This window comes from Marmota monax, unplaced genomic scaffold (genome assembly GCF_021218885.2).
Source record: "Marmota monax isolate L192 unplaced genomic scaffold, Marmota_monax_Labrador192_F-V1.1 WCK01_AAM20220418_F8-fsc00132, whole genome shotgun sequence".
Classification (NCBI taxonomy): Eukaryota; Metazoa; Chordata; class Mammalia; order Rodentia; family Sciuridae; genus Marmota; species Marmota monax.
The window spans coordinates 5,526,269-5,552,925 of NW_026695199.1; the positions used below are offsets into that span (position 1 = coordinate 5,526,269).

The window sequence follows — 26,657 nt, forward strand, 5'->3', positions numbered from 1 at the left end:
GGGGTAACTCTTGGGAACTTTGGAGAAGCCTCTCAGCTTTAGTAGTGCCATCTGCCAGGATAGATCAAGGTCTTGCTGATGATGTGGGGCTTCCCTAGAAAGCATTAGGGATATGCTACAATGACCTTCCTCATTGTAGCATGTGCACTGTTTGACTTTCTGGTCTCCATGTTCTCATTGATCCTCATGTTCAGAAGGTCATGTGGCCCACAGTTGCAAAACCCTTAGAGAAGTTACCTCATTCCCTGGGTTTGAGCTAACCTCAGAAGGCAAGAGCAAAACATTGGCTATTTTCTTTCTTTCCCCTTTCACTTCCTAATTTTAGTCTCTAAGTTCTGGTTTTAAACATCTGGAATGCCAGTTTTAGCAGTCCTGACATAGGAGTACTGGGTTTTAACTTTAATTTCTATAATTTTATTGTTATTTACCCCTTCCATTTAGATGGGATTGGTATTAGAACTGGAAGTTAGCCTTATGTGTGTGCTATAGGTAATGGCCTGTTATCTCAAATTTACTCAGGTTGTTATATTAGAATTTGTACTTATGTAGAGCACTAAAACACAACAGTTATAGAGTTTATCAGGAAAATGCAAACATGTAATTAACAAAACCAGTAACATTTATTTTGTATAATAGCTATGAATGAAGAAATATAATTTTTAAAATCTCAAATCTTTAATTCAAACTTTAGTTTGAATAACTTTAGCTTGGTAAAATGTTCTTCTAAACCTTATATTTTAAAGACTTGTATACTTGGAAGTTTGAATACATTGAGTATACAAAGAAACCAGTAACAGCACCACAACTATACTGATGTTCTTATATGAACCACATTTCTCTTTTAAAGGAAAATTCAGAATACATAGTGTAGTATAATACTCTAACACTTGTTGTTTAGCCAGAGTTGTACAAATCTTACTTTCTTTAAGACTACTTTCTCTGAATAATAGAACTTAACAGACATGAGAAATTATTTTATTGGATAAGATTAGATTAATGTTTTAAGAAATTTTTGTTACTTTAACACACAGAGAATTAAACTTTTGTTTATATCCATACATTAATATTTGACCTTTGGAAAACCTGAAATGACTAACTGGTTGTTTTAATTATAGCCAACTTAGTCACAAACAAACTTTTTGAGATTTACCCTCCACAAACCATGTGTAACTTAGACATTCTACAACTTTTTTCTTTGCTATATAAAAGATTTTTCATCTAGAAACATTTCTTTTTCTTTCTGCTTTTAATATTAAAATATATTTCCATACCTAGAACATGTTTATACCTCATTCCTAGTTATTGACTCCTTTCTTAAAATTTACATTCTGAAACAATCCTTATCAAATTTCTGAATTTAGATAATTTATGTCACTTTAATAAGATAAAATATTTTGTTTTTATAGTCCTTTAGCTAAAATTTACTGAAGGATTTTGACTCTTTGTAGGTAAAATTAATCTTGATAGAACTTATCTCTTACTAACCTTATTTTTAGTGAAGACAAAGAAATAAAGCAATCTCAAACTCTTTTCCATTTATACTTTAAAAATACATATTTAACTTTTAATATATTAACATGAAATTTAAGCAATCAAGAGTACTTAATTTTTATATTTAGCAGTTGATGTTTTAGCATTTTAACTTTGTAAGTTAACCATATGTCTTCTCTAACAAACACATTTGTGAAGATTAATCCCATTGGATAGTAATTCTAATTTTATTCATTTTTAACTGTAAAAACCCAGATAGAATAAAAGTGTAGTTAACAGTATTAGCCATCTCTTTCTTGTTGAATTAAAATCCTAGAAGCAATGACTACTACATTTTAGATATTTTATATAAACCAACATTGTATTGTTGACTACCTAGAAAAACTTGTGAGTTAGTCATTTAAAAGACATCTTTACTTTCATAGTTTACCTAATTAAAATGGAAATTTTTTTGAGTTACATGAACTAAAAGTTATTTGGATCCACTTTTTTATGCCAAATACCCATAACTCTCCAAAGACTTGGGGTTTTCATTCCCTAGACATCACCAGAAGCAGCCATAACAAGTTGATGCCCAGATACTCCCAAATACTCTAGGGGTTCAGAGTCCTTGAAGGGTAAATGTAAGGACAAATAGATGAGGTTGGTGGGAACATGAGGTTAAAAGAATAATTCCTCAAAATGATCTAATTTTTCTGCAGCCCCGCCTGACCTGAAAGGTCAGAAAATGTCACATTCCTCAACAAACTGAGGGAGGGGCATGTAAAGAATAATAATAATAATAATAAGTAGAAAGAGAGACAGACAGGGTGCAGAGGTGAGGAAGGGGGCAGAGTGGCCCTTTGTCAAAGTGGCCATGTTTATTTATAACAATAGACTACATTATGTCAATAGTACCATAACCACATTATTGTTTAGAATATCAGTAAGGTTGCTTATTCTCCAGTTACATTCCGTAGTAACAATATGCAATGTTAGGAGCTTTGTACACTTCTCAAGAAGGTCCATTTTCTAAAGTTACTGTTAGGCAGGCAGCTGGAGGAGCACCAGAGCTTAGTGAACCATTGTAGTTACCAAGCAAGCAAGTTCCTTTATTCCCAGGAGCTATGTGCTTAAGATTAAGGTCAAAGCTGATAAGCCTCTACCATAGCAAAACTAAACATCCTATGCCTTTGCACAGAAACTTTCCCAGGCACAAAGCATGCCATAGCTATGAAGTCATCAGGGACCCCAATCCCAAACACAGAACCCCTACAGGAGTAGAAGGTTTGGCAGTCAGTATAGGTATTGAATGACAGGGAGTGAGAAATTGAGGACTGGTTATCAAAGAAATGACAGTGAGTTGCTAACAGATAACCTTCAGGATCACACTTCCCAGCACAAGGAGTTGCTGACAATTACCCCTGTGCTGCTCCTTCCTGCCCTTTGTACAGACATGGGAGAAGAAAGAGAAGGTGGGGGATTCTGAGTCTATAACAGAGAAACACCGACCCCTAAGGACACCCACCTAAGGGGATGCAGTGAAAATCAAAATAAATGAGTCTTTGTTTTCATTTAAAAATGTTTATTGATTGACACATATCTAAGAAAAATTAAGCTAGTTGAATAAAATAGATAAGTTTTGGGAGGGAATTATTTAGGGTAGGAAAAGACTATTTTAAGTAAAATAAAATTTAAGCTGAAATTTGAAGGATTACCTGGAAAAGGCATCTCAGGGAAAGGAAATATGATATTAAAAGACCCTTAGAGTTAGTTGTTTTTCTGTCTGGTAGAACAGGGGTCCACTCATCAAGAGAGAGAGTAGTGGGTCAGATGGTTTAGATTAACCAGAGGTTTATCATGCAGAAGTTGCCTTAGGACACAAAATACTGAGTTAGACTATGTCCCTGAAGGGTTTGAAGCTGAACAGGGACACATATGATTTAAGATTTAAAATATCACTCTAGTTGAGGACTATGGAAAGGATAGGGCTACTGTGGATGTCCACTTGAAAATTGGCAGTGGATGGAAAACATACTTCTGAAGAGAATCCAAAAGGATGTGATGCTTATGGGCATGCAGTAGAAAAATTGAAGGAATGAATGGAAATGAAGGGTGTGATGGAGTATTGATATTCGCTACTGAGTAAAAAGTACTATCATTTGGTGTGAAAATTTTAAAAAATGGAAATGTTGATGACCTGAATACTACACAGCAGAAAATCTAGAAATCATATTTTTGTTTCTATTATTGAATAAGCTTAACTCTCCAACAACTTAAGTATAATCCTTTCTTTACTGCTTATCATTACCAAGATATCAAAAATAATAAAGTATTAATGAAGATGTTGATAACTGGTAAGCATTTCATTGCTGGTGGGAACATAAAATAGTGCCACTGTGTAAACATTATGGAGGTTCCTCACATGTCTAAAAACACAATTACCATGTGATCCAGCGATCCTATCTGATCACTAATTTGAAAAACTGAAATCAGGATGCCATAGGTATTATTTGCACTCTCATATTCATTATAGCATTTTTCACAATAGTCAAGATATGACATTAAGCAAAATGTCCCCTGGTGAATGGATGAATAAGGAAATATGGTATATAATTAAAATAAAATACAATTCAGCTTTAAAAAAGAAGCAAATCTTGCCATGTGAAATAGTATGGATGAATTATAACAGTCTTATGCTTAGGGAAATAAGCAACTAGAGAAAAACAAATACCACACAGTTTCACTTAGGTGAGATATCTGAAATGGTCATACCCTGGACTCACATAAAGTCATTTGCCCAAAGGGTCCTTTACTGTCTCTCTCCTGATCCCTACCCTGCATAGACAAAGCAGTCATCAGCTTTTTACTAAGTTTTGGATGAGACTGGAAACTTGACCATAACTATGCTACTTCTCATGGCCATTGTTATAATAAAAATTGAAATATAACTGAACATTGACAATATTCTACTATTAAATTATGAAATATATATATGAATAGGCCTTAACAGTTCCAGAGAAATAAGTAAATTTTCTTAGCTGACTTAGACTTTCATGGAAACTATTAACATTTAAAGATAAACCTCGGTAAACCACCATCTTAGCCTTATGGAGAAAGTCTTTAATAAAAGTAGAGAAAATATTCCAGGACAAGGTATGTATGCCTTGCATTATATGCACAGAGCCCAGGAATTGGTCTTTGATATAGTCCCATTCAGAAATATCTCTGAAAGTTAACAGTGAAACAAAATCATTCCAACTGGCAGACTATGAAGCACCACATCTGGATAATGTTTGGGGTCCAGTGGGGAGAGCAACAATGGCTTGTTTGTATTACAAATATATACAGTCAGGGCAGTGACTCATGGGTTGACTAGTTGAGCAAAGACTTGATATAAAGTGGAAGATTAATGATAAGAAAATCTAACATAGAATTATGTCAATACACCTCTTAGATTTGGCATAGGTAACTAGGATGTTCACATTCCATGCCACTTCCCACCAAAAGGCGTGAAATCCAGAAAACTGAATCAATAACAAGGTGGATTTATGACCTGTCCAATGGCTGTCAATTTCTTTTTCCTGACCTTTCAGAATTTGGTATAAAACTCATGTACAAATGAACAGTGGTAAACATTGATGTGGCTATGTCCCTGTAGTATGCTGTTTTTAAGTCCTTTGAGAGGGATAGCTGGATCAAATGGTGGTTCCATTCCTAGTTTTCCAAGAAATCTCCAAACTGCTTTCCATATTGGCTGCACCAATTTGCAGTCCCATCAGCAATGTGTGAGTGTGACTTTTCTCCACATCCTCTCCAACACTTATTGTTGTTTGTATGTATAATATCTGCTATTCTGACTGGAGTGAGATGAAGTCTTAAAGTGGTTTTAGTTTGCATTTCTCTAATTTCTAGTGATGATCAATTTTTCATGTATTTGTTGATTGATTGTTCATCATCTACTGAGAAGTGTCTCTTCAGGTCCTTGGCCCGTTTATTGATTGGGTTATTTGTTTTTTTGGTGTTTAGCTTTTTGAGTTCTTTATATACCCTAGTGATAAGTGCTCTATCTGATGTGTGAAGTGTAAAGATTTGCTCCCAAGATGTAGGCTCTCTATTCACCTCCCAGATTGTTTCTTTTGCTGAGAAGAAACTTTTTAGTTTGAGTCCATCCCACTTATTGATTCTTGATTTTAATTCTTGTGCCACATGTGTTTTATTAAGGAAATTGGAGCCTAATCCCACATGATGAAGATTAGGGCCTACTTACAATTCACAATAGCTAAACAGTGGAACCAATCTAGATGCCCTTTAATAGATGAATGGATAAAAAAAATGTGGCATATATACACAATGGAATATTACTCAGCAATAAAAGAAAATAAAATCATGGCATTTGCAGGTAAATGGATAGAGTTACACAACATAATGCTACATGAAGTTAGCCAATCCCCAAAAAAACAAATGCCAAATGTTTCTTTGATATAAGGAGGCTGATTCATAGTGTGATAGGGAGCGGGAGCATGGGAGGAATAGAGGAACTCTAGATAGGGCAGAGGGGTTGGAGGGGAAGGGATGGGGTATGGGGTTATTAATGATGGTGGAATGTGATGATCATTGGCATCCAAAGTACATGTATGAAGACACAAATTGGTGTGAATATACTATGTATACAACCACATGAAAAAATGTGCTCTTTATATTAATAAGAATTATAATGCATTCTGCTGTCATATATAAATTTTAAAAATTACATTAAAAAAAGGAACAGTGGTGACTGGGATGGGGACTATACAGTAATGTCCAGCATGAATTTTCTCACTAAGGTCATCTGGCTACTGAAGCCGCCACATACTTTATCTGTTAATAGCAATTATCTCCCCATGGTTTCCTAAGAAGTCACTACTCCCTAGAGTTCTAACTAGCCACAAGTAATAGATTGTCCTGGTCACCTTTTAAATTAGAGGATGCATCAGAAGTACTTATAATTTACAAATAATGGATTTCTCTCCCTCAATGTAGCATTGCTGCCATGAAATTCTGTGGACATGAAGTTTTAGTGAAAATCATGGTGATAATCTTAATGCTGAACATGACCAGGTAATGTAGTAATAGGAAAGGAAATTCAACAAAGTCCAATGTCTGCAAAATTTGCAGATTTTTATCAAGATCTCATTACTTAATGACAATTGTTTGAGATTTTATTTAGGAGACCATACCTTAGTTATTTGAAATGATAAATTGAAGGATATTGTGTATGTTTTAAATCATAGCTGATATTGATGTCTTTTTTATTTTACTGTGAATACATGGGTCCAGAAGTCAAGAAGTTAATAATGAGAATGGGGCCTCTAAGAAGTAGTCTTTACTTTTTCTCTTAGAAAATTTTGTTTTTCACTTTTATAATCTGGAGCTAGAAAGTTAGGGGTGTAATTTTAAGGAAAAAATAAATGACCCAACCCAGGATTTTGGCCATAATTTACTTAGAGTGGAAAATATGAGTGTTCTGTTATTATTTTGAGTTTCCCTTTTCCAAATAGGAAAGACATTGCTGTCTTGTGTATTTGGTGACTGATCCAACTATGTTGCAGAAACACATTGGGACCAGGCAAAATTATGTCTAGTATAAAGCACATTACTTGGATACAACTTAATTATCTGATGTTCAGTAGTAAAATACAGTAGAAAGTGTGAGAGACGTCAAGAAGCATGTTATCATATTGATTTGGAATTGATGAATTTTGCTTAATCCTGCCAGTTAACCTTGAGTACTGGAGAAGCTGCCAGAGGATACTCTTATCATATATATGAAATGTATGTGAACAGAATAAATTACCAACTTCAGCCTCTTCTGAATCTCCAAGTGCTATGGAACTTCCCTGGAGGAATTCTAACTGCAGAAAATAACCTGATCATGGAGCCAACATAAAAAACTCTTCTCAAAATACAGTAAAGTTGTAAAACTCAAAACACATCAATGTGAATCACCTTTTTAAAAAATTGTTAAAATTCATCAAATACATTTTCAGCCTTCACAAACAATTTATTTGCATTTTCTGTAATGCATATATTCACAAAGACATACATTGCCACATAGTTATTTTTTTTAAATGGAGTAGTTTTCAATAAACTACATTAAAACAAATAAGACTAAGCCAATGAATGTCACTTATATCAATTATATATCAAATACTGAAATTAAAAGAATTATACATGCCATTAAGTTTATAAATGTTATTAATTCAAAGATGATTCAAATAGTATTATTTGCCTTAAATAATGAATATTTATTTTAACATGTTCTTATTCAAGCTGGTAGACTCATGTATCTTTAGCATAAGAATTAATAGGTGAATTTAAACTTATAGAAACTGGAAACAGCAATCTTAAATTCTTAGTAAATATTTTTTGGCAGAAAATTAAACTTGATTATAAATAGTGATCATAAATTATGAATATTAGTGATTTAAAATATATGGATTAGCACTTATTAATAGTACCATTACTTAAAAATTTTATAAAATTACTAATTTTGTTCTTTTTCTAATTATATTCTCTAAAAATGATCATTTCATCTTTAACATATTACTGACTCTGAAAAAAATAATTCATGTCTTCCCTTTATGGAGACAGTATCCAAATCCCTACAGCAGAGGGCAAACAAGAATATTTGTTGAAGAAAAGCAGGAAAAAGACCATGATTATCTAAATGTGTTCAGTGAAAATGTTGTAGACCCACCATGATATACTGTCACAGTTATAAATTCATGCTGTAATCGCTGTAACAATGGAGAAGCAGAGGAGTGTTTTATTTTCCTTAATTTAAAAATAAAATTGTTAACTAATTTCCTGTGGTGGTTATTGATTTGTGTGGTCTTTGGGGACTTGTGAATTTGACTCCTGATTTCCTTACATCCATCAAATTCCATTTAAACTTTGTGTTTTCCCTAGGATTTGGTATATTTTTAGTCAGTGCATAAATTGATTTTTAAAAATTTAAAATTACATTATGAAAAGAACATATTTAGACTTTGTAGTGCCCCTGTGTCAGGAAAGTGAGAGGAAGAAAGGAAGAATTAACTATTCTTAATGGGACATACTCACTAGTTAATGGTCATGTTGAGACCTAGGCTTTTCTCTAGACTAAGTCAGAAGAATGGGATTTTTGTTTTTCTTTTTTGTGGCACTGGGAATTGAACCCAGTGCATGCTAGGCAAGCACTCTACCAACTGAGCTATACCCCCAGCCCAGAAGGGGATATCTGAAAACAGAAAGCAGAGATGGATTTTCAGTAAGCTTTTTGTGTCTAGAATCAATAGGATTTCACAATTGTGGACTTTGCCAAACTTAGAAAGGTCTGTTTCCTCTTTTCTTGACCTATTCCCTTTTTTTCTTCTTTCCTGTCTTTCCAATTTTTTTACAAGAAAACAAACAACATTTTGTGACCATGAATATAACAGTTGTCACACAGGCCAGCAAGAATCCAATCACATCTAAAGAGTGGTACTGGAACCAGGTGAGGTCATGGGAGGCTGGCCGTAGGTGCTTGGCTCCTTTGTGGCGCATGACAAACTCGATCCAGAAGACAGCTCGGTCCAGGGGCTTTACAGGCTGATCATGATGAATTCTTGATAACCTCATGGCATTTTCTTTATAACTAAAAGGCAAATACATAAAAGTTAGTTTTTATTTTTGTTTTTTACTAAAGGTAAGATCAATATTATACAAGTTAAAACCCACAGATATGTTGAGAAAAAGTTTATCTTGCATGAACTTAGCCAGTTGACCAGGATTTTAAGTCATAAAAGTGTATATGTGGAAGAGATATATTCTTAACACAACATAGTTGTTAGATATAGAAATGTACATGTAGAAAGAAATAAAATATTCAGTTGTAAATAGATAGCCTAATTTTTCAATGAAAAAAAAAAGATATTATGTGAGCTATAGTGTTCAGAACTGTTTTAAGATGAAGATGAGAATAACCCAATATTATTAGATAATATTATTTAAAACATCAATATGCATGGCCACTAACATCTGAACAGATCAAATGACAAACACGGGGAGTTAGTCATCAACTTTGATGACTCATTTTACAGTGTTGAGATCATTGCAGTGTGGTAATTATTCCTTTGCACACATTTGCATATTTGTGGTGAAAATGACAATGTCTTTCTTGACAATGTCAGGACTGAATGAAAACACTGAGAATTGGCAAATCCAAGTGCATGGAGTTCTTGAAAGAAATAAAACTCTCCCTAGAATTAGAGCCCCCCTAATCAACATGGCACCACAATAGCAAGAATTATTGTTAATAGCTCTAATTGTTTCTCAAACAACACTGGGTAAAAGTCTATGTATTTAAAAGGTAAGATATGTCTTCATTCTGGTAGTTTAGCCAGACTAGTAGGTTCCAGGTTGGTTTGTGCTAGCAGGACATTGTTAGGATTGGGGAAAGGGAATGTGGTCATCATTCACAGGTGAATATGACCTAGAGACAGCAGCATGAGATTATCAACATGCATTCTTTGTGTATAGTGAAGAAGAGCCATCCTGCCATTCACCTGTAAGGTCAAGATAGTAATCACACACACATGGTCATTCTATTGCACTTTAGACAAAAGTGTAGTTGCTGTAAAAACTTTTTTCTGCAAATCAGATTTTTGTTAAGATTTTCACTTTTTATAGATAAAGATTTAAAATTTTGAATATAAATAAATTTTATAGATAAATGTATACATACGAATACAGGTAAACTGTTTAATGAATAAGAATAATCAAGGATCATGTTCATAAATGTATTATTTCATATTTTTATGAACTGTTTTATGACAATGATAAAATATTTTGAATAATTAAAATTACTATGATTTATATATTACTATGTAATCTTTTGTGCTTCTTAATTGCTTTTGGGAATAAGATAATGGAATACATGTAAATACATCTATATTCTCTACACTATACCACCCTGTGTTTTCAGAAAATCTCAGAGGCAGTATTAGGTTGAGGATTAGTGTGAATATATTTTAATTAGACAACTTTTAGTATTTACTTGGAAATTTCTGAGTATCTATGATTCTGTTTTCATGAATCAATCATTATAAAATTAAATTAAAATTTAATAGACATTCTATACATTAGAGGTAAAAAGAATTACAAAATCTACCAGCTTTCATGTTTAATAAAATGAACTAAATTATCAGTGATTAACATCCTGGTAAGAAAGAAATTGATTGAACTTCAAGAACAACATTTATAGGGAAAAAAAAAATCATACTAAGAATTATTGAAGTTCCTAACCTCTAGCTACCTCATAAATTATGATGTCTAAAAGATCCTAAAGCTATTAATGATTCAGAAATAGCTATTAGCAGTGTTTAACAACACTGTTTGACAGTATTAGTAATTATTTTTGAATGTTTAATATTGGGACCATTATCACTTTCATTTTGCACTTAATAAATGGTCTATAATATTTAAATATTTTTATTCATGAAATTAAACAGATTATCCAGAAAAACAATGTAAGTGCTTCTATTATAATTGTGTTTATTTTGAAAAAATGTTAGTAGATTATTTGAAACCAGGTTTTTGTTGTCGTTGTTGCTGCTGTTGTATTTTCATGTCAGGAAATCATTTTCACAGTTGGGAATGAAATAAAGGGTTTTACATTTGTCAAGCTATATTATTTGACAATAAACCCATTATGAAGGTTGAGGCAGTGGTACTTTTCTAGGATTACCAATAACATAATCAATGGCAGATAAGTCTTTAAAAGAAGCAGTACTCACGAAGGGTCATTAATGACTGTTCTCAAAGCACTGAGCAAATCCGCACTTGTCATTGTGTTGAAGTTCACCTCCACAGCTGCTCCTTTGGCCTTCATGTGAGCAATGTTATCAGGTTGATCAGCAAACATGGGGATTCCCACCATAGGGATCCCATGATAAATAGCTTCATAGATCCCATTAGTTCCACCATGAGTGATAAAAGCTTTGGTTTTAGGATGACCTAGTTTGGGGATGGAGGGAGAAGTGGGTATGGATTTCAAGCTAACACATTAGCAAAGTTTCAGAGATGGAAGCAATAAAAAGCTATAGTATATAAGTCACTGACGAAGGCAACATTTTTTTTTTTAACAAAAGCTAATCTCATAAGACAATGCTACCCTAAAAAACTGTGATCCCAGAAAGAGAATACATTTTTTCATTGTCTGGGAAGGCATTACTAAGGTGGTGTTATCTGAGCTGGGATTGAAATTTGAAATATGATGAGTCTTAACTGAGAATTAGGGGAAGCATGAATTTATGAATTTAATGGCCAATTGTTTAATTACAGCTGCTTTAAAAATGGAATCAAATATGAAAATGTTTAGTTATTAAATATTTTTAAAGTGCACTTGTTGTTATTCAATAGCAAGATTATGTGACAACAAACTTACAAAGTAGTGACTTGACTTTTCTCTTATCCAATGATACAACTTTTCTTCCCCCACAGTCTTACCAAGAAGGTCATTCTGAGGTAGCCAATCAAAAATTCGAGTATTGGCTCCTAATGTGGCTGGTTTCTTTCCTTGGTATCTCCATAAGACCTGTGGAAGACAATGCTATCATGTTTCAACTACACACAATGAGAGTGTGTTCAGTCTGTAGACTTATTTAGGAATCACATACCTCCATACTACCAGTGATAGCTGATTGAGGGGTACATAGAAGGAGTTTGCAGCTTGCAAATATTGAGGTACATACTGGGACTGCTCATGTATATCTTTAAAGACTTGTATTCAGATTCTATTAAGTATAGTATATTTTGAGGATTATTACTTAAAAATTGTTGGAAGTGATTCTTTAGAGAAATAGAATATAAATAGGACTAGTCTAATAAATCAGAATATGGAGGTTAAAAACATTGAGAGAAACACAAATTCTGTGTAAACTATTTCATCCTACATGGTATGTTTCAAGTGTAATTTTTTTTCAAAAATGTAATTAGCTTTAGATTTTTGGTTTTTTTCTCTTTTCTTTTATTCTTCTTATTTATTTGTTTATTTATTTATTTATTTTGGTGACAGTATTTTCTTCTCCATCTTCCTTCTCCTCTCCCTCCTTCCTCCTCTCCTTTCTCCCCTCCCTTCTTCCCTTTCTCCCCAGCACTCTCTCTAATTTCTTTTTTTTTTTTGAGGAAGGATTAGATAACAATTTATATTCTACTTTTCAATAAAGTATTTTATTAGGATATTAACTATTTTTGTACGTATTTGTCTTTTGCTAGAAAGGCAAATTTTCAGAGGTACTAGAGGTTGAACCCAGGGTCACTGGACCACTGAGCCACATCCCCAACCCTATTTTGTATTTTACTTAGAGACATGGTCTCATCCAGTTGCTTAGTCCCTCCCTAAATTGCTGAGGCTGGCTTTGAACTAGCAATCCTTCTGCCTCCTCCTCCCCAGTCTCTGGGATTATAGGAATGCACCACCACACCCTCCAGAAAAGGCAAAATTGACCCCAGACAAGTATAGAAATGGAAACTAGAAGTTCTATTATGCCAAATTAGCATAGTTACCTTTGTACTTTTCTACATAGTTTAACTAATATATAAATATAAAAAGTACCAGAATACTTCATGAATAGGATTATATAGAAAATATAAATATAAACTTAGAAATATAAACTTAGAATGATATAAATATAAACATATAATGATAAAAATCAAGGTTAATTGAATAACAAATTAAAAATGAATATTGTTTGAAAATAATGTTACAATTTTAATTGCTTTTATCCAGTTTGGAAAAAATAAGTGAATCTAATCTTTTACTTCTAAAGCAATTACACTTTGGTAGAGTTTTTAAAAAACTCAGAAATTCAGAATACACTTTTTAGCATGATTTTTCTGTACTATGTATATAGTTGTCTCTTTTCCTGGACTGTCACAAGCCAGCCATGGGTTGTGTGTGTGAGCTATGCCACACTGGAGTACATGAAGGGACTGGACTGACATTGCTGCTCTGACTGCCGATATATGTCCTTCTCACTTACTCTGCCTATGATCCCCACACAGCACTTGAGATGGATGTGGCCTTCCAAGATGTCAGCCAATCTGCTGACCACAAGACATCACCAAGCTATCCCTGAAACCTAATCCCTTGCCTTATTTGGGTGGAACTTTCTCAACTGTCTTCCCCCCCAATAAATAGGGTTTCAGGCCTGCTCTCTGTCTCTCTTTTGCCTGCCTCTGTTGTCTCCTTAGTGGGAGGTGAGGTCAAGAAGGTATCACTGAACCACAAAAATAAAAGGTATTTTCTGTCTTCAGAAAATTTTCTGTCTACAGAAAATTCTGTACTTCAGAACTGGGAGTAGTCGATGGAAGCCAAAATGTTACAAAAGTCCTAATATTTAAACCTCTATTCTGTTAAAATTAAGTAATCACAAAAGTGAGTTCTGATAGTAATGCCAAGGTTCTGTTAGGCAAATGGTCAAATGTGCCTAAGTTCAACATTTTAATATTATACAAATTTTTACCTAAAGCTGGTGTCAGTTATGCTCAGTGTTAATGAGTTTCAACATCCATCTGCAAAGAGTGTGATTAACTATACCGTCTGTCCTGTTACTAAGAAGTTACTGACAAGAGTGGCAGGTCATACTGACCTTTTGTGGAATCTGGGCAAGGGCCGAGGCAATGAGATTGGCCTTTTCTTCTGTGAGGTTTTTGACCATTGACCCCAGAGAAAATGCAACAACACCATCTTCCCCTGAGCTCTGGACAAAGTCTTCCATTTCCTGTGGACATACATTTTTTTTTCTTTTTAAAAGTGCAGCATCATAAAGAAAAAAATGTTCACCTATACTTCTAAGTAGAAAAAGTAAAAACTAATGTCAGAGAAATTGTTAAGCTGATTCTATCTTTTGACATATAACTATCTAGTCTCTTTAAAAGGAAGTATATCCCTGAAACTATGGCTAATATGTGTTGTAAGTAATTGCAAGTACAAATATGAATCAAATCACTATAGAGAAAAATAGCCAATGATGGCAGCTCTTCTCATGGTTAGTGCAATTGTTATTCTCAAGGTATCATTTTACCAACCAACAGAATTATCTACAAACTGATAAAAATATTTCATGCCAGGAAGCCCAAGAAAGGATCCATATCTAGGCTTTTATATTGTCAATATGCCTGTTATATCCAAAATGTACCTTTCTATGAGACAAACATTCAAGATAATTTCTTCACAAGGATTCACTTTTCTGATTAATAGGGCTAAGAATAAATTTGTTAAAAATGTTATATATATATATATATATATATATATATATATATATATATATATATATAAATATATATTTTGGAAGAAGATACCACAGTTTATCTTCTTATAAGAATAATGACTTTTATAAGATGGTGCATTTATTTAATTTGAGCCTTAGAGCAGTAGTGAAGTACAGATTTCTATATAAATAAAATCCCCTGAGTCATTGCTCAGTTTTGCAAATTGGGCACTGCAAAGTTGAGGACTGGGTCCTTTTACATAATAACCTATGTGAATGCCATCCTCTAAAGTCAATTTATGGCTAGTAAACCTATTAGAGGAGGGCATTTTGTTGAATTAAAGTGCACTGTTTTTCCAGCTTGCTTAATGTCAGGAGAGTGTTTCTGAGGTCCTAGTAACTGTTTTCTCTTAAACAGATGCTTACAAAGCAAATAAAGAAACAAACACACACAAACACACACACACACACACACACACCATGCTGATCTGTATTTTTGACTTAACTGTGTCTATTTTTTTATTCTATTTATTTAGTGTCTAGCATAATTTATTCATCAACTGTAAAAGTTAAGATTGGTAATCATACTGCTCAAAGTCTATATCAATAGGTAATCTGAGATTGGAATTGAATCCAAATTGGAATCTTCTTGTAAAGCATGTCGCAAGTTATTTTTGAGAAATTATACATGTGAAAGGGAGAAAAGGATATATAAAATAGTGTGGTAGGGGTATTATCTAGTGATCATGGACGAGTTGTATCTCTCTCTGTATATTTATTTAGTTATTGTTTTATTAACTCCTGTACTGACAGTACCTAGCATAACTTTTTTTTGCAGCCATAAACTTGACTGTTAAGCATATTCAGAATCTTAAAGCGAAATTTTAAGCTTACATATGCTTTACTTAAGTTAAACAGAAATCAAAACTCTACTGGGCGTTCCATTTGACCGGCAGCCTACTAACCAGATTTTCAAAGTTTTGTCTCTTCACTCACACCTATTAATAATTAACAATAATGTTCTTATCATGGTTATCTAATTTATTGTTGGTGTTGTTGTTTCTTAAAATTTATTTATGTCCAAAATTTATGGCATTCCACGTTTTATCTTTGAAAACTTTGGAATATGGCATACAATTTTATTTTTTTCTCAAAAAAACAAATACTGACATCATGCTTACAGAAAGCAATATTACATTTGAATTGGGGTGGGTTTCTACCCCATCCCATAACAACTGGCTTTATTTTGGTTTTTGGCCACATGAGGAAGGCCAACAGTCAGAGGGTAAATGTGCATCTCACCATGCAAATAAAAGAAAAAGTGACTGTACTTCCCTCTTTTCTCCCCACAGAACAATTACCAAGATTGTGAGCATGATTGGTGGGGTATCCCACTCATGGGGAGTGGCTCTCTTCTCTGGTACGATTTCACATTCACTGGCAGAGGCATATTTTATACTTAAATTACTGCAAAGACATTATGACATGAAATTTTCTCCTTTATCCATTCTTCTCAGGCACAATGTTTGAGAAAACTTGACTTCTTATGTTTTCTCAATGCTTCTTCACAATATCTTTCTTTAAGAGAATTCCATAAGGCCCCAGGCTGCCTCCCACGTCTTCCAGGGACAGGGCTGAGACCCTTTTGGGGAGCTGGGAGGAAACACTCGGGGCAGCCACTGCCCAGGAACTGAGGTTCTGCTGTCTCTCGCCTGCTTGCTGAGGTATTTGAGTGACCAAGTGCTGCCTCAGCACATGGACTGGCCCGCAGGACCAAGAAGGAGGGAGAGATGGGGGCAACTCTTCAGCTGGTTGTACCCAGTAACTCATGGAGTGAAGGCTTCGGCCCCTGACTGTCCAGCACTGTGTTGTCAGACAGTCCAGGAAGTGAGGGCCTTAGGCTGAGGCTGGTTTTGAATTTGTGATCTTCCTGACTCAGCCCCAAGAGCTGCTGGGATTACAGGCATCACCCAGCGAGTCTTTCAGTTTAATTATTATTTCCGTATGCTGACAACTGTCAATCTATTTTTCATGCTTTCTACCAATACTGAGACCTTGTGCTACCCCAAATGTTTCCAGAAATCACGTGATAATCCATTTTGATCAAAAACTAAACTCATCATCAACTCTGTGGAGTTTTTTTTTTTTTTTTTTTTTTTTTTTTTTTTTTTTTTTTTTTTTTTTTTTACCAGCTGTTTCCTATGATACTAAAGGTCACTACCAGGCAATAATCCCCCAGATTAAAATCTAAGAATGCTACCTTATTCCATGTCTTCCCTTAATACTAATTTCTTCTTATTCATCAAATTCTGTGCAATTCACAAAGAATTCTCACGAAGGTATTTTTCTCAATCAACTGCTTTGGAAAATGTCCCTGGTGATCAGGTTTCACATTAATATCTTAATGTCTCCTTAGTGATTCCATGGCTCTCCTTTCTGTCCTTTTGCTCAGTATCCACACTAAAGATACAGGTATTTTTAGTACACTACTCGAATTATTTTATTCTTCAGCTAAATTCTCAAGTAAAATCCAAAAGACCGAATATCACTCAAAAAAGACCCCTATGATGAAGAAAATGACCTGGGAATGGTAGACTGAAAATATTCAACAACATATCTTTGTTATTGGAGCTGTGAACTTTAAAGGAAAATGGGACAATTTTATCACCATAGACATACCTTAGGTAAAGGTTTGGCAGGTTTACAGTGCAATCCTCCAACAAACTCAAAATTAGGTAAGTATGGACGAGGAAATTCAAAATCCCAATATGTCCGGATTAGCCAAATTTCAGCTTTGCCCATAGTCTCACATAATGTAGTGGGTCTTCCTGGATAAAATGAAGATTTGCGTGGAGAAATTTAATACACATATTTGCCATATTTGCTAGGAAAAAACAAAAAATTCATCACTGATTACCTTATAAGCTATTAAGGAAAAGAATGAAGACCTCTAGAATGCTTATAATGATTATATGTTAAAAGGAAGGAAGAAAAGGAAGAAGGGGATAAGGGAGAGAGGAAAGAAGGGAAGAAAGAAGAGAAAACAAAAAAAAAGGACTTGGGGGCAATGAAAAACGATTAATATGTAAGTATAGATTCATAACAGTGAAGGAAACAAAACTTTAACTACAAATATTGAGAGATTTAGTACTTGTTCTTTCTCTTTAATTTAGTGCAGAAGATAAATTAACTCCATCACATAAGCCTCATTCAAGTCACCTCTCAAAAATTTCCCAGTTTCCCAGTTTTTATTCAGGAACAGGACTGTCTTACAGCTTGTATAGTCTCATTCAAACATATTGTTGAAGAACCCATACCTATTTCAATCCAACTTTTTTTCTGAATCAAATCTTATCACTTAAATTGATTTATCATCATGTTTTCAATAAACAGTTCCTGATTAATTCACACTCAATACCCCCCTTATATGTGCAATACAAATATAAATAGTATTAATATCATATACTTATTCTAGTGTTAACTTTAAATGATGTTTTTTGAAAGGGACAGATTCTAAGTATTAACTTTAGGAGTTTTGTGGAAAAGAAGGAGTATTTGTCAATAAAGTCAACCTTTTCTACATACAAGAAAATGTGTTTTGCAACTGAGAAAAGAAAATCTCAAATAAGAATATTTTATTGCTAAGAATTCTAATCATAATTGGTAAGTATATACTCCTGGGATAGAAAGCCTCTTTGAATAGTCATTACTTAGTAGTATTTGAAGATATGTGTGAGTTCATGTAATCATTGTCTTAATTTGATAATGAAGAAAGATTGCCCAATGAAACTCAACTTGAAATTTTCAGAGATTGGATGAAAACTTCTCTCCACATCTTCTACATCAGAATGTTTGTGTCATAGAAGTGCCTTTATTTTGGGCTGAGGATGTAGCTCAGTGGTAGAGCCTAGCTGTACAAGGGCCTGGTTTTGATCCCTACACTTCAAGTAATAGATGCTTTATTTCATATGTGCCACATCCTGCCTTCATTATGAATTCCCTAGGTGAAGTTTAGGTTCATAAGTTCTAGAACAAATTTTTAGGAAGACCAAGCTTCTTCAGTAAAATTGTGTTTTTAAAGCAGTGATCACAATTATATACATAGAGTCAAAGAAAAATGAAAATAAATTTGAACAAATGCATACAAAATTGGCAAATAATTTCATAATAAATTTTAAAAATTATACTGAAGAATTGTGAAATAAAAATACTGAATTAAAATTTACCATCAATTCTTTTATTGTAATTATATTATTTATATAAATAGTTATAAACATTGGACAATTATGTGATATATAATTAATAAATTATAAAATATGAACTGTCAAGTGAATATTGTTATTGATTGCATCTATTATTTTAAAACTAAGTCTAATGAGATGGCTTTTAATTTGAAGAACTCCTGTTAGTAACTTGAATTAATTACTACATGCCTGTCTGTAATTTATGTGGACAAGAGAAAAATTTAGTAGGTGGCATTTACCAATCTCTGAGGTGACATGTTATCTAGACTGACATGTACAGATGATTTCTAGGCTATCTAGGTGTTTCTATTTCCAATGGAATGCGAGAAAATGTATATGCACATTTCTGGGTCACTTTTTTAAAAAAATTAAAAGTGTATTCTCCATTTTACCTTCATTTTCTTTCAGGTCAGTATACAAATAACCTTGTCCAATTATTTGGGCAAAAACAGCATCACAAACTATTGTAAGAACTAAGATAATTAGTTCTTGATTCCTGGATGACTTTGTGAGTAGAACTTATTTTCTTCAGGTAGATAGTTACATGAGGGAGAAATAATTTCTGTGCATTTACGATGTTTTGTTGCATATTTTTACTGCAGCTCACACTGTGGAGTCCATTGTTTCATGGTAGGCAACACATCATAGTAGCACAAACTAGAATATTGACAATGGATGATATGATGCTGTCATATCTTACAAATACTTTGAGAACAGAATTGACAGGATCTCCATTCAGATTATTTATGTACTGTAAAAAAAGAGAGTTGGATGTACAATGATCTTAGTTATGTTTTTACCTGAGTCACTAGAAGAACTGAATTTAATTGAATAAAATGGGGAACCCTAACACCTATGATAAAGAGAAATAAAAAAGCAACGACAACACAAACCTCAAAGGTTTATATCTTTTTTACCACAGATGGATCCCAGGGGCACTTAACCACTGAGCTATATCCCCAGCACTTTTTATTGGAGGTAAACTCTTGCTAAGTTACTTGGAGCCTTGCTAACCTGCTGAGGCTGACATTGATCATTCTTGAACCTATGCCTTCCCATCAATGCCTGTCATGGTACCAAACTTCAAACTTTCTTTGTACTTAACTTTCTTACATCTTCCTTGCTAGATACTGAAAAAAAATAATACCCATTGTTTGAATTAATCATTAAATTGGTATCCACAGTTACTTACAAGGGAATTTATCAATTCCAAAAATTAAATTATCGAACAGAAAAGCTAACTAAGCTGTGTATCCATCCAGTCCTGAGCTTTTGTGATCAAAATTCCAATGGCATTCCCCATAGAAATAGAAAAAGGAATCATAAAATTCACCTGAAAAAATAGGAGACCCAAAATAAGTAAAGTAATCCTTAGCAGGGAGAGTGAAGCAAGTGGCATCACTATACTAGACCTCAAACTATACTACAGAGCAATAGTAACAAAGACAGCATCGTATTGACACCAAAATAGACTGGTAGACCAATGGTACAGAATAGAGGACACAGAGACTAACCCACAAAACTACAATTATCTTATATTAGACAAAGTTGCCAAAAACATGTATTGGAGAAAAGATAGCATCTTCAACAAATGGTGCTGGGAAAGCTGGAAATCCATATGCAAGAAAATGAAATTAAACCCCTATCTCTCACCATGCACAAAACTCAACTCAAAGTGGATCAAGGACCTAGGAATTAAACCAGAGACTCTCTGTTAATAGAAGACAAAGTAGGCCCTAATCTTCATCATGTGGGATTAGTCTCCAACTTCCTTAATAAGATTCCTATAGCACAGGAATTAAAACCAAGAATCAATAAATGGTATGGAATCAAGCTAAAAAGTTTCTTCTCAACAAAAGAAACAATCTGTGAGGTTAACAGGGAGCCTACATCCTGGGAGCAAATTTCTACCACTCACACATCAGATAGAGCACTAATCTCTAGGGTATATAAAGAACTCAAAAAGCTAAGCACCTAAAAAACAAATAACCAATCAACAAATGTGCCAAGGACCTGAGTAGACACTTCTCAAAAGTTGATATACAATCAATCAACAAATATATGAAAAAAATGTTCATAATCTCTAGCAATTTGAGAAATGCAAATCAAAACTAAGGTATCATCTCCCTCTAGTGAGAATGGCAGCTATTATGAAAACAAACAACAATAAGTGTTGGCAAAGATGTGGGGGGAAAAGGTACATTCATACATTTCTGGTGGGATGCAAATTGGTGCAGCCAATATGGAAAGCAATATGGAGATTCTTTGGAATACTGAGAATGGAACCACCATTTGACCCAGCTATCCCTCTCCTTGGTTTATACCCAAAAGCCTTAAAAACAGCATACTACAGAGACACAGCCACATCAATTTTTATAGCAGCACAATTCACAATAGCTAAACTGTGGAGCCAACCTAGATGCACTTCAATGGATGAATGGATAAAAAAATGTGGCATATATATACAATGGAATATTATTCAGCAATAAAAGAGAAGAAAATCATGGCATTTACAGGTAAATGGATGGAGAAGATAATTCTACTTGAAGTTAGCCAATCCCCAAAAAACAAATGCCGAATCTTTTCTCTGATAGAAGGAGGCTGACTCACAGTGGGATAGGGAGGAGAACATGGGAGGAATTGATGAATTCTAGATAGGGCAGAGGGGTGGAAGGGGAAAGGAGGGGATAGGGGATTAGCAAGGATGGTGGAATATGATAGACATCATCATCCAAAGTACATGTATGAAGACACGAATTGGTGTCAACATACTTTATATACAACCAGAGATATGAAAAATTGTGCTGCATATATGTAATAAGAATTGTAATGCATTCATTCCATTGTCATTTATTGGTTTTTAAATCAATTTTAAAAAAAGAAAAAAAAAGAACTAACTAAAGTTTTCAAGGCAAGCATTATATTGATCTTAGGATCATTCTGAACATTGATATGAATCCTGTTTGTTAGTGGCTGCAGTCCAGAGAGTATGTCCACATATAAGTAGGAAGTCCACATAGAAAATTAAGAAATCAGGCAATTTGAAGAGGAAAAAGTAAATCACTTTTCTTCCACTCAATGTTCAAACAAAATAAAGTTTCCCAGTTTTTATGAGTACTTTCTGTCACTGAAGGGTGGTTTTCTTTATATAATAGAATAGTTTAATCCTTACTAAATATGCAGTTAGGCCCATCATTGTCTGTAGAGTGGTGGATATAGAAAATTTAATTGCTTACAGTGGATACTGAAGTGGAAAATATTTATTGTTTAATGGAACCCAAGTAAAATGGAAAACAATGTGTAAAAACATGACACAACAAGGTCGGTGTACAACTTGTGCCCATTACAAAATCTGAGCCTATAACCAGATATATTTAGAAACAAGAATGCCTACTATTTTATTTTAAATTGTTTACTGTTTTGACATTGATATAATCTAGTATCATTCATTACCTATGGACTACAGATTATAAATGAACCTCTTCATAAAGAATATCATGTTTTAACAGTCTTATTAAAAATATAAGATTAGTTAGGAGAAAAAGAGATAACTATTAGTAAGTCAGAAAAAAGTTGAAATTAGGAAATCAGAAGCAATAATCATATAGTGTTAAACACACACTATATCTTTTCACCAGGGTGAAAAGATAGGGATAGATATTCAGTCTCCTTAAGCCATATGAATGGAGAAAATGAAAGACAATTTCTTCTTTTTATCAGAGCAATTATTTGCTAACATTTTACTAAAACTTTGCTATCACAAGAGAGTCCCCAAGTACAAAGATGTGTGACATTTTCAGTACATACTTTGCTTGATGAAGAATTCCCCTCATTTTAGTCTGCTAAGATAACATTTCTGTTTCTGCTTACCTTAAATATATGTGTTCCCAGAAGGCTTCATTCATAACCCTATATACCAAAATTTTACAGTGATATATTCATGGTTCTATCTCTTCCGTTTGTCTCTGAAGGTAGAATTAAAGCCAAGATCATGGTCTCATGTATCTTATTTCCAATATACTAGATGTTAAATTACTTACTCAGAAACTATTGCAGTATAAATTTAGTTTAAAACCTTGTCTAAAAGCTAAGAATTTATAAATGGGGCAACTTTAGCATTAGTTCTATGAAACAATATATCTGTTAGAAAATCAGTGTAATATGCACAAATTGATAAATGTAATACACAACATAAAAAGAACAAAGGACAAAAACCACATGCTTATTTCAAAATGCAGAAGAGCACTCAACAAAATTTAACAAACCTTCATGATAAAACTGAGAAAACTTTATTATTTACCTTGAAATAATAAAGGCTGTGCATGAAAAAACAGAAACTGATATCATACTGAATGGGAAAAAATGGAAAGTATTTTCCTTAAAATCAGGAAAAGAAAAGGATGTTCACTTTTACCACTCATATTCAATCTATTCCTTGAAATTTTATCCACAGGGATTAGGCAACATAAATACATAAGTAACACAAAGAGAATAACATAAGTCAAATTATCCATATTTGCAGATAATATAATCCTCTTATACATAGGTGACCCTACAGGTTCCACCAGAAGACTTCTAGAGCTATTAAACAAATTCATCATAGTAACAACATACAAAAATCAATAATGAATCTGCTCATAAAGAAATCAGGAAAGAAATCCCATTCACAAGAGCTTTAAAATTACATATCTTGGAATAAACTAACCAAGACAGTTATGACCTCTATAATGAAAATTACAGTACACTGAAGAAATAAATTCAAGATGACTTTAGAAGATGGCAAGACTTGGAATATTCATGAATAGGCAGAATTAATAGCATTGAAATGGCCATATTGCTAAAAGCAATTAGCAGATTCAATGAAGTTTTCATCTAAATACCAAGGATATTCTTCACAGAACTAGAAACAATCATCCTAAATTTATGTGAAAGAACAAAAGACCCAGAATATCCCAAGCAATCTTAGGCAAAAAGAGCAATACATGAGGCATCACAAGACCCTATTTGAAAATACACTACAGAGTCATGGTACCCAAAATAGCATGGTACTGGCATAAAAACAGACAAACAGCGTAGACCAACAGAACAGAATAGAAGACACGAAGACAAACTCATACAGATACAGTCATGTGATCCTTGACAAAGCTGGCAAAAATACATATTGGTGGAAAAAAAAAGCCTATTTAACAATTGGGCTGGGAGAACTGAATATCCACATATAGAAGAATGATACTAGATCCCTCTCTCTCACCATGTACAAAGGAGAACTCACAATGTATTAAAGATTTAAATATAAGAGCAAAAGCTTTAAAACTGTTTGGGAAAAACATTTCAACCTACAGATTTCTCTATGGCTTAGGAAATAAGAGCAAGGGTCAATAAATGGGATGGCATCAAATTAAAAAGCCTCTGCACAATAAGAGAAACAATGAACAGAGTGAAGAGAAAACTGACAGAATGGTAGAACATCTTTACCAGCAACTTCTTCAACAGATGATTAGTAACCAGAATATGCAAAGAATTAAACAAAAACAAAAACAAAAACCCAAACAAACAAAAAACTCAATCAATAAATTGGTGGGCAACAATTACATGAAAAACTATTCAACATCTTTGGCAATCAGGGAAATGCAAATCAAAACTACACTGAGATTTCATCAGAATGGCAATCATCAAGAATATCACAACAGACACTTCAGAAATACAGAAGATAATCAAAAATTATTTTGAATCCTTATACCCAATAAATTAGAAGATAGTGAAGGCATAGATAAATTTCTTAAGTCATATGATCTGCCCAGATTGAGTCAGGAGGATATAGACAACCTAAACAGACCAATATCAATTGAGGAAATAGAAGAAATCATCAAAAGACTACCAACTAAGAAAAGCCCAGGACCGGATGGGTATACAGCAGAGTTTTACAAAACCTTTAAAGAGGAACTAATACCAATACTTTTCAAGCTACTTCGGGAAATAGAAAAAGAGGGAGAACTTCCAAATTCATTCTACGAGGCCAACATCACCCTGATACCTAAACCAGACAAAGACACTTCAAAGAAAGAAAACTACAGACCAATATCTCTAATGAACCTAGATGCAAAAATCCTCAATAAAATTCTGGCGAATCAGATACAGAACATATCAAAAAAATTGTGCACCATGATCAAGTAGGATTCATCCCTGGGATGCAAGGCTGGTTCAATATACGGAAATCAATAAATGTTATTCACCACATCAATAGACTTAAAATAAGAACCATATGATCATCTCGATAGATGCGGAAAAAGCATTCGACAAAGTACAGCATCCCTTTATGTTCAAAACTCTAGAAAAACTAGGGATAACAGGAACATACCTCAATATTGTAAAAGCAATCTATGCTAAGCCTCAGGTTAGCATCATTCTGAATGGAGAAAAATTGAAGGCATTCCCTCTAAAATCTGGAACAAGACAGGGATGCCCTCTCTCACCACTTCTGTTCAACATAGTTCTCGAAACACTGGCCAGAGCAATTAGACAGACGAAAGAAATTAAAGGCATCAAAATAGGAAAAGAAGAACTTAAATTATCACTATTTGCAGATGACATGATTCTATACCTAGCAGACCCAAAAGGCTCTACAAAGAAACTATTAGAGCTAATAAATGAATTCAGCAAAGTGGCAGGATATAAAATCAACACGCATAAATCAAAGGCATTCCTGTATATCAGCGACAAATCCTCTGAAATGGAAATGAGGACAACCACTCCATTCACAATATCTTCAAAAAAAATAAAATACTTGGGAATCAACCTAACAAAAGAGGTGAAAGACTTATACAATGAAAACTACAGAACCCTAAAGAGAGAAATAGAAGAAGATCTTAGAAGATGGAAAAATATACCCTGTTCATGGAAAGGCAGAACTAACATCATCAAAATGGCGATATTACCAAAAGTTCTCTATAGGTTTAATGCAATGCCAATCAAAATCCCAACGGCATTTCTTGTAGAAATAGAGAAAGCAATCATGAAATTCATATGGAAAAACAAAAGACCCAGAATATCAAAAACAATGCTAAGCAGGAAGTGTGAATCAGGCGGTATAGCGATACCAGACTTCAAACTATACTACAGAGCAATAGTAACAAAAACAGCATGGTACTGGTACCAAAACAGGCGGGTGGACCAATGGTACAGAATAGAGGACACAGAAACCAATCCACAAAACTACAACTACCTTATATTTGATAAAGGGGCTAAAAGCATGCAATGGAGGAAGGATAGCATCTTCAACAAATGGTGCTGGGAAAACTGGAAATCCATATGCAACAAAATGAAACTGAATCCCTTTCTCTCGCCATGCACAAAAGTTAATTCAAAATGGATCAAGGAGCTTGATATCAAATCAGAGACACGCCGTCTGATAGAAGAAAAAGTTGGCTACGATCTACATACGGTGGGGTCGGGCTCCAAATTCCTCAATAGGACACCCATAGCACAAAAGTCAATAACTAGAATCAACAAATGGGACTTACTCAAACTAAAAAGTTTTTTCTCAGCAAAAGATACAATAAGAGAGGTAAATAGAGAGCCTACTTCCTGGGAACAAATCTTTACTCCTCACACTTCAGATAGAGCCCTAATATCCAGAGTATACAAAGAACTCCAAAAATTAGACAATAAG

General features: G+C 33.8%; 1 protein-coding gene across 2 annotated transcripts in view; it reads right to left on the reverse strand.

Moving 5' to 3' along the window:
• Window positions 1-7,488: 7,488 nt before the first annotated feature.
• LOC124082292 (UDP-glucuronosyltransferase 2A2) overlaps window positions 7,489-26,657 on the reverse strand; it is a 48,900-nt gene continuing 29,731 nt past the window's right edge. For both annotated transcript variants that reach the window (XM_058574054.1, XM_046428754.2), the window contains 5 exons: window positions 17,424-17,572; window positions 14,124-14,255; window positions 11,980-12,067; window positions 11,268-11,487; window positions 7,489-9,127 (listed from right to left, as the gene is read on the reverse strand). In XM_058574054.1, the coding sequence (XP_058430037.1) occupies window positions 8,848-9,127; window positions 11,268-11,487; window positions 11,980-12,067; window positions 14,124-14,255; window positions 17,424-17,572 (869 nt within the window). In that variant the 3' untranslated portion in view covers window positions 7,489-8,847. The remainder of the gene's footprint in view (window positions 9,128-11,267; window positions 11,488-11,979; window positions 12,068-14,123; window positions 14,256-17,423; window positions 17,573-26,657) is intronic.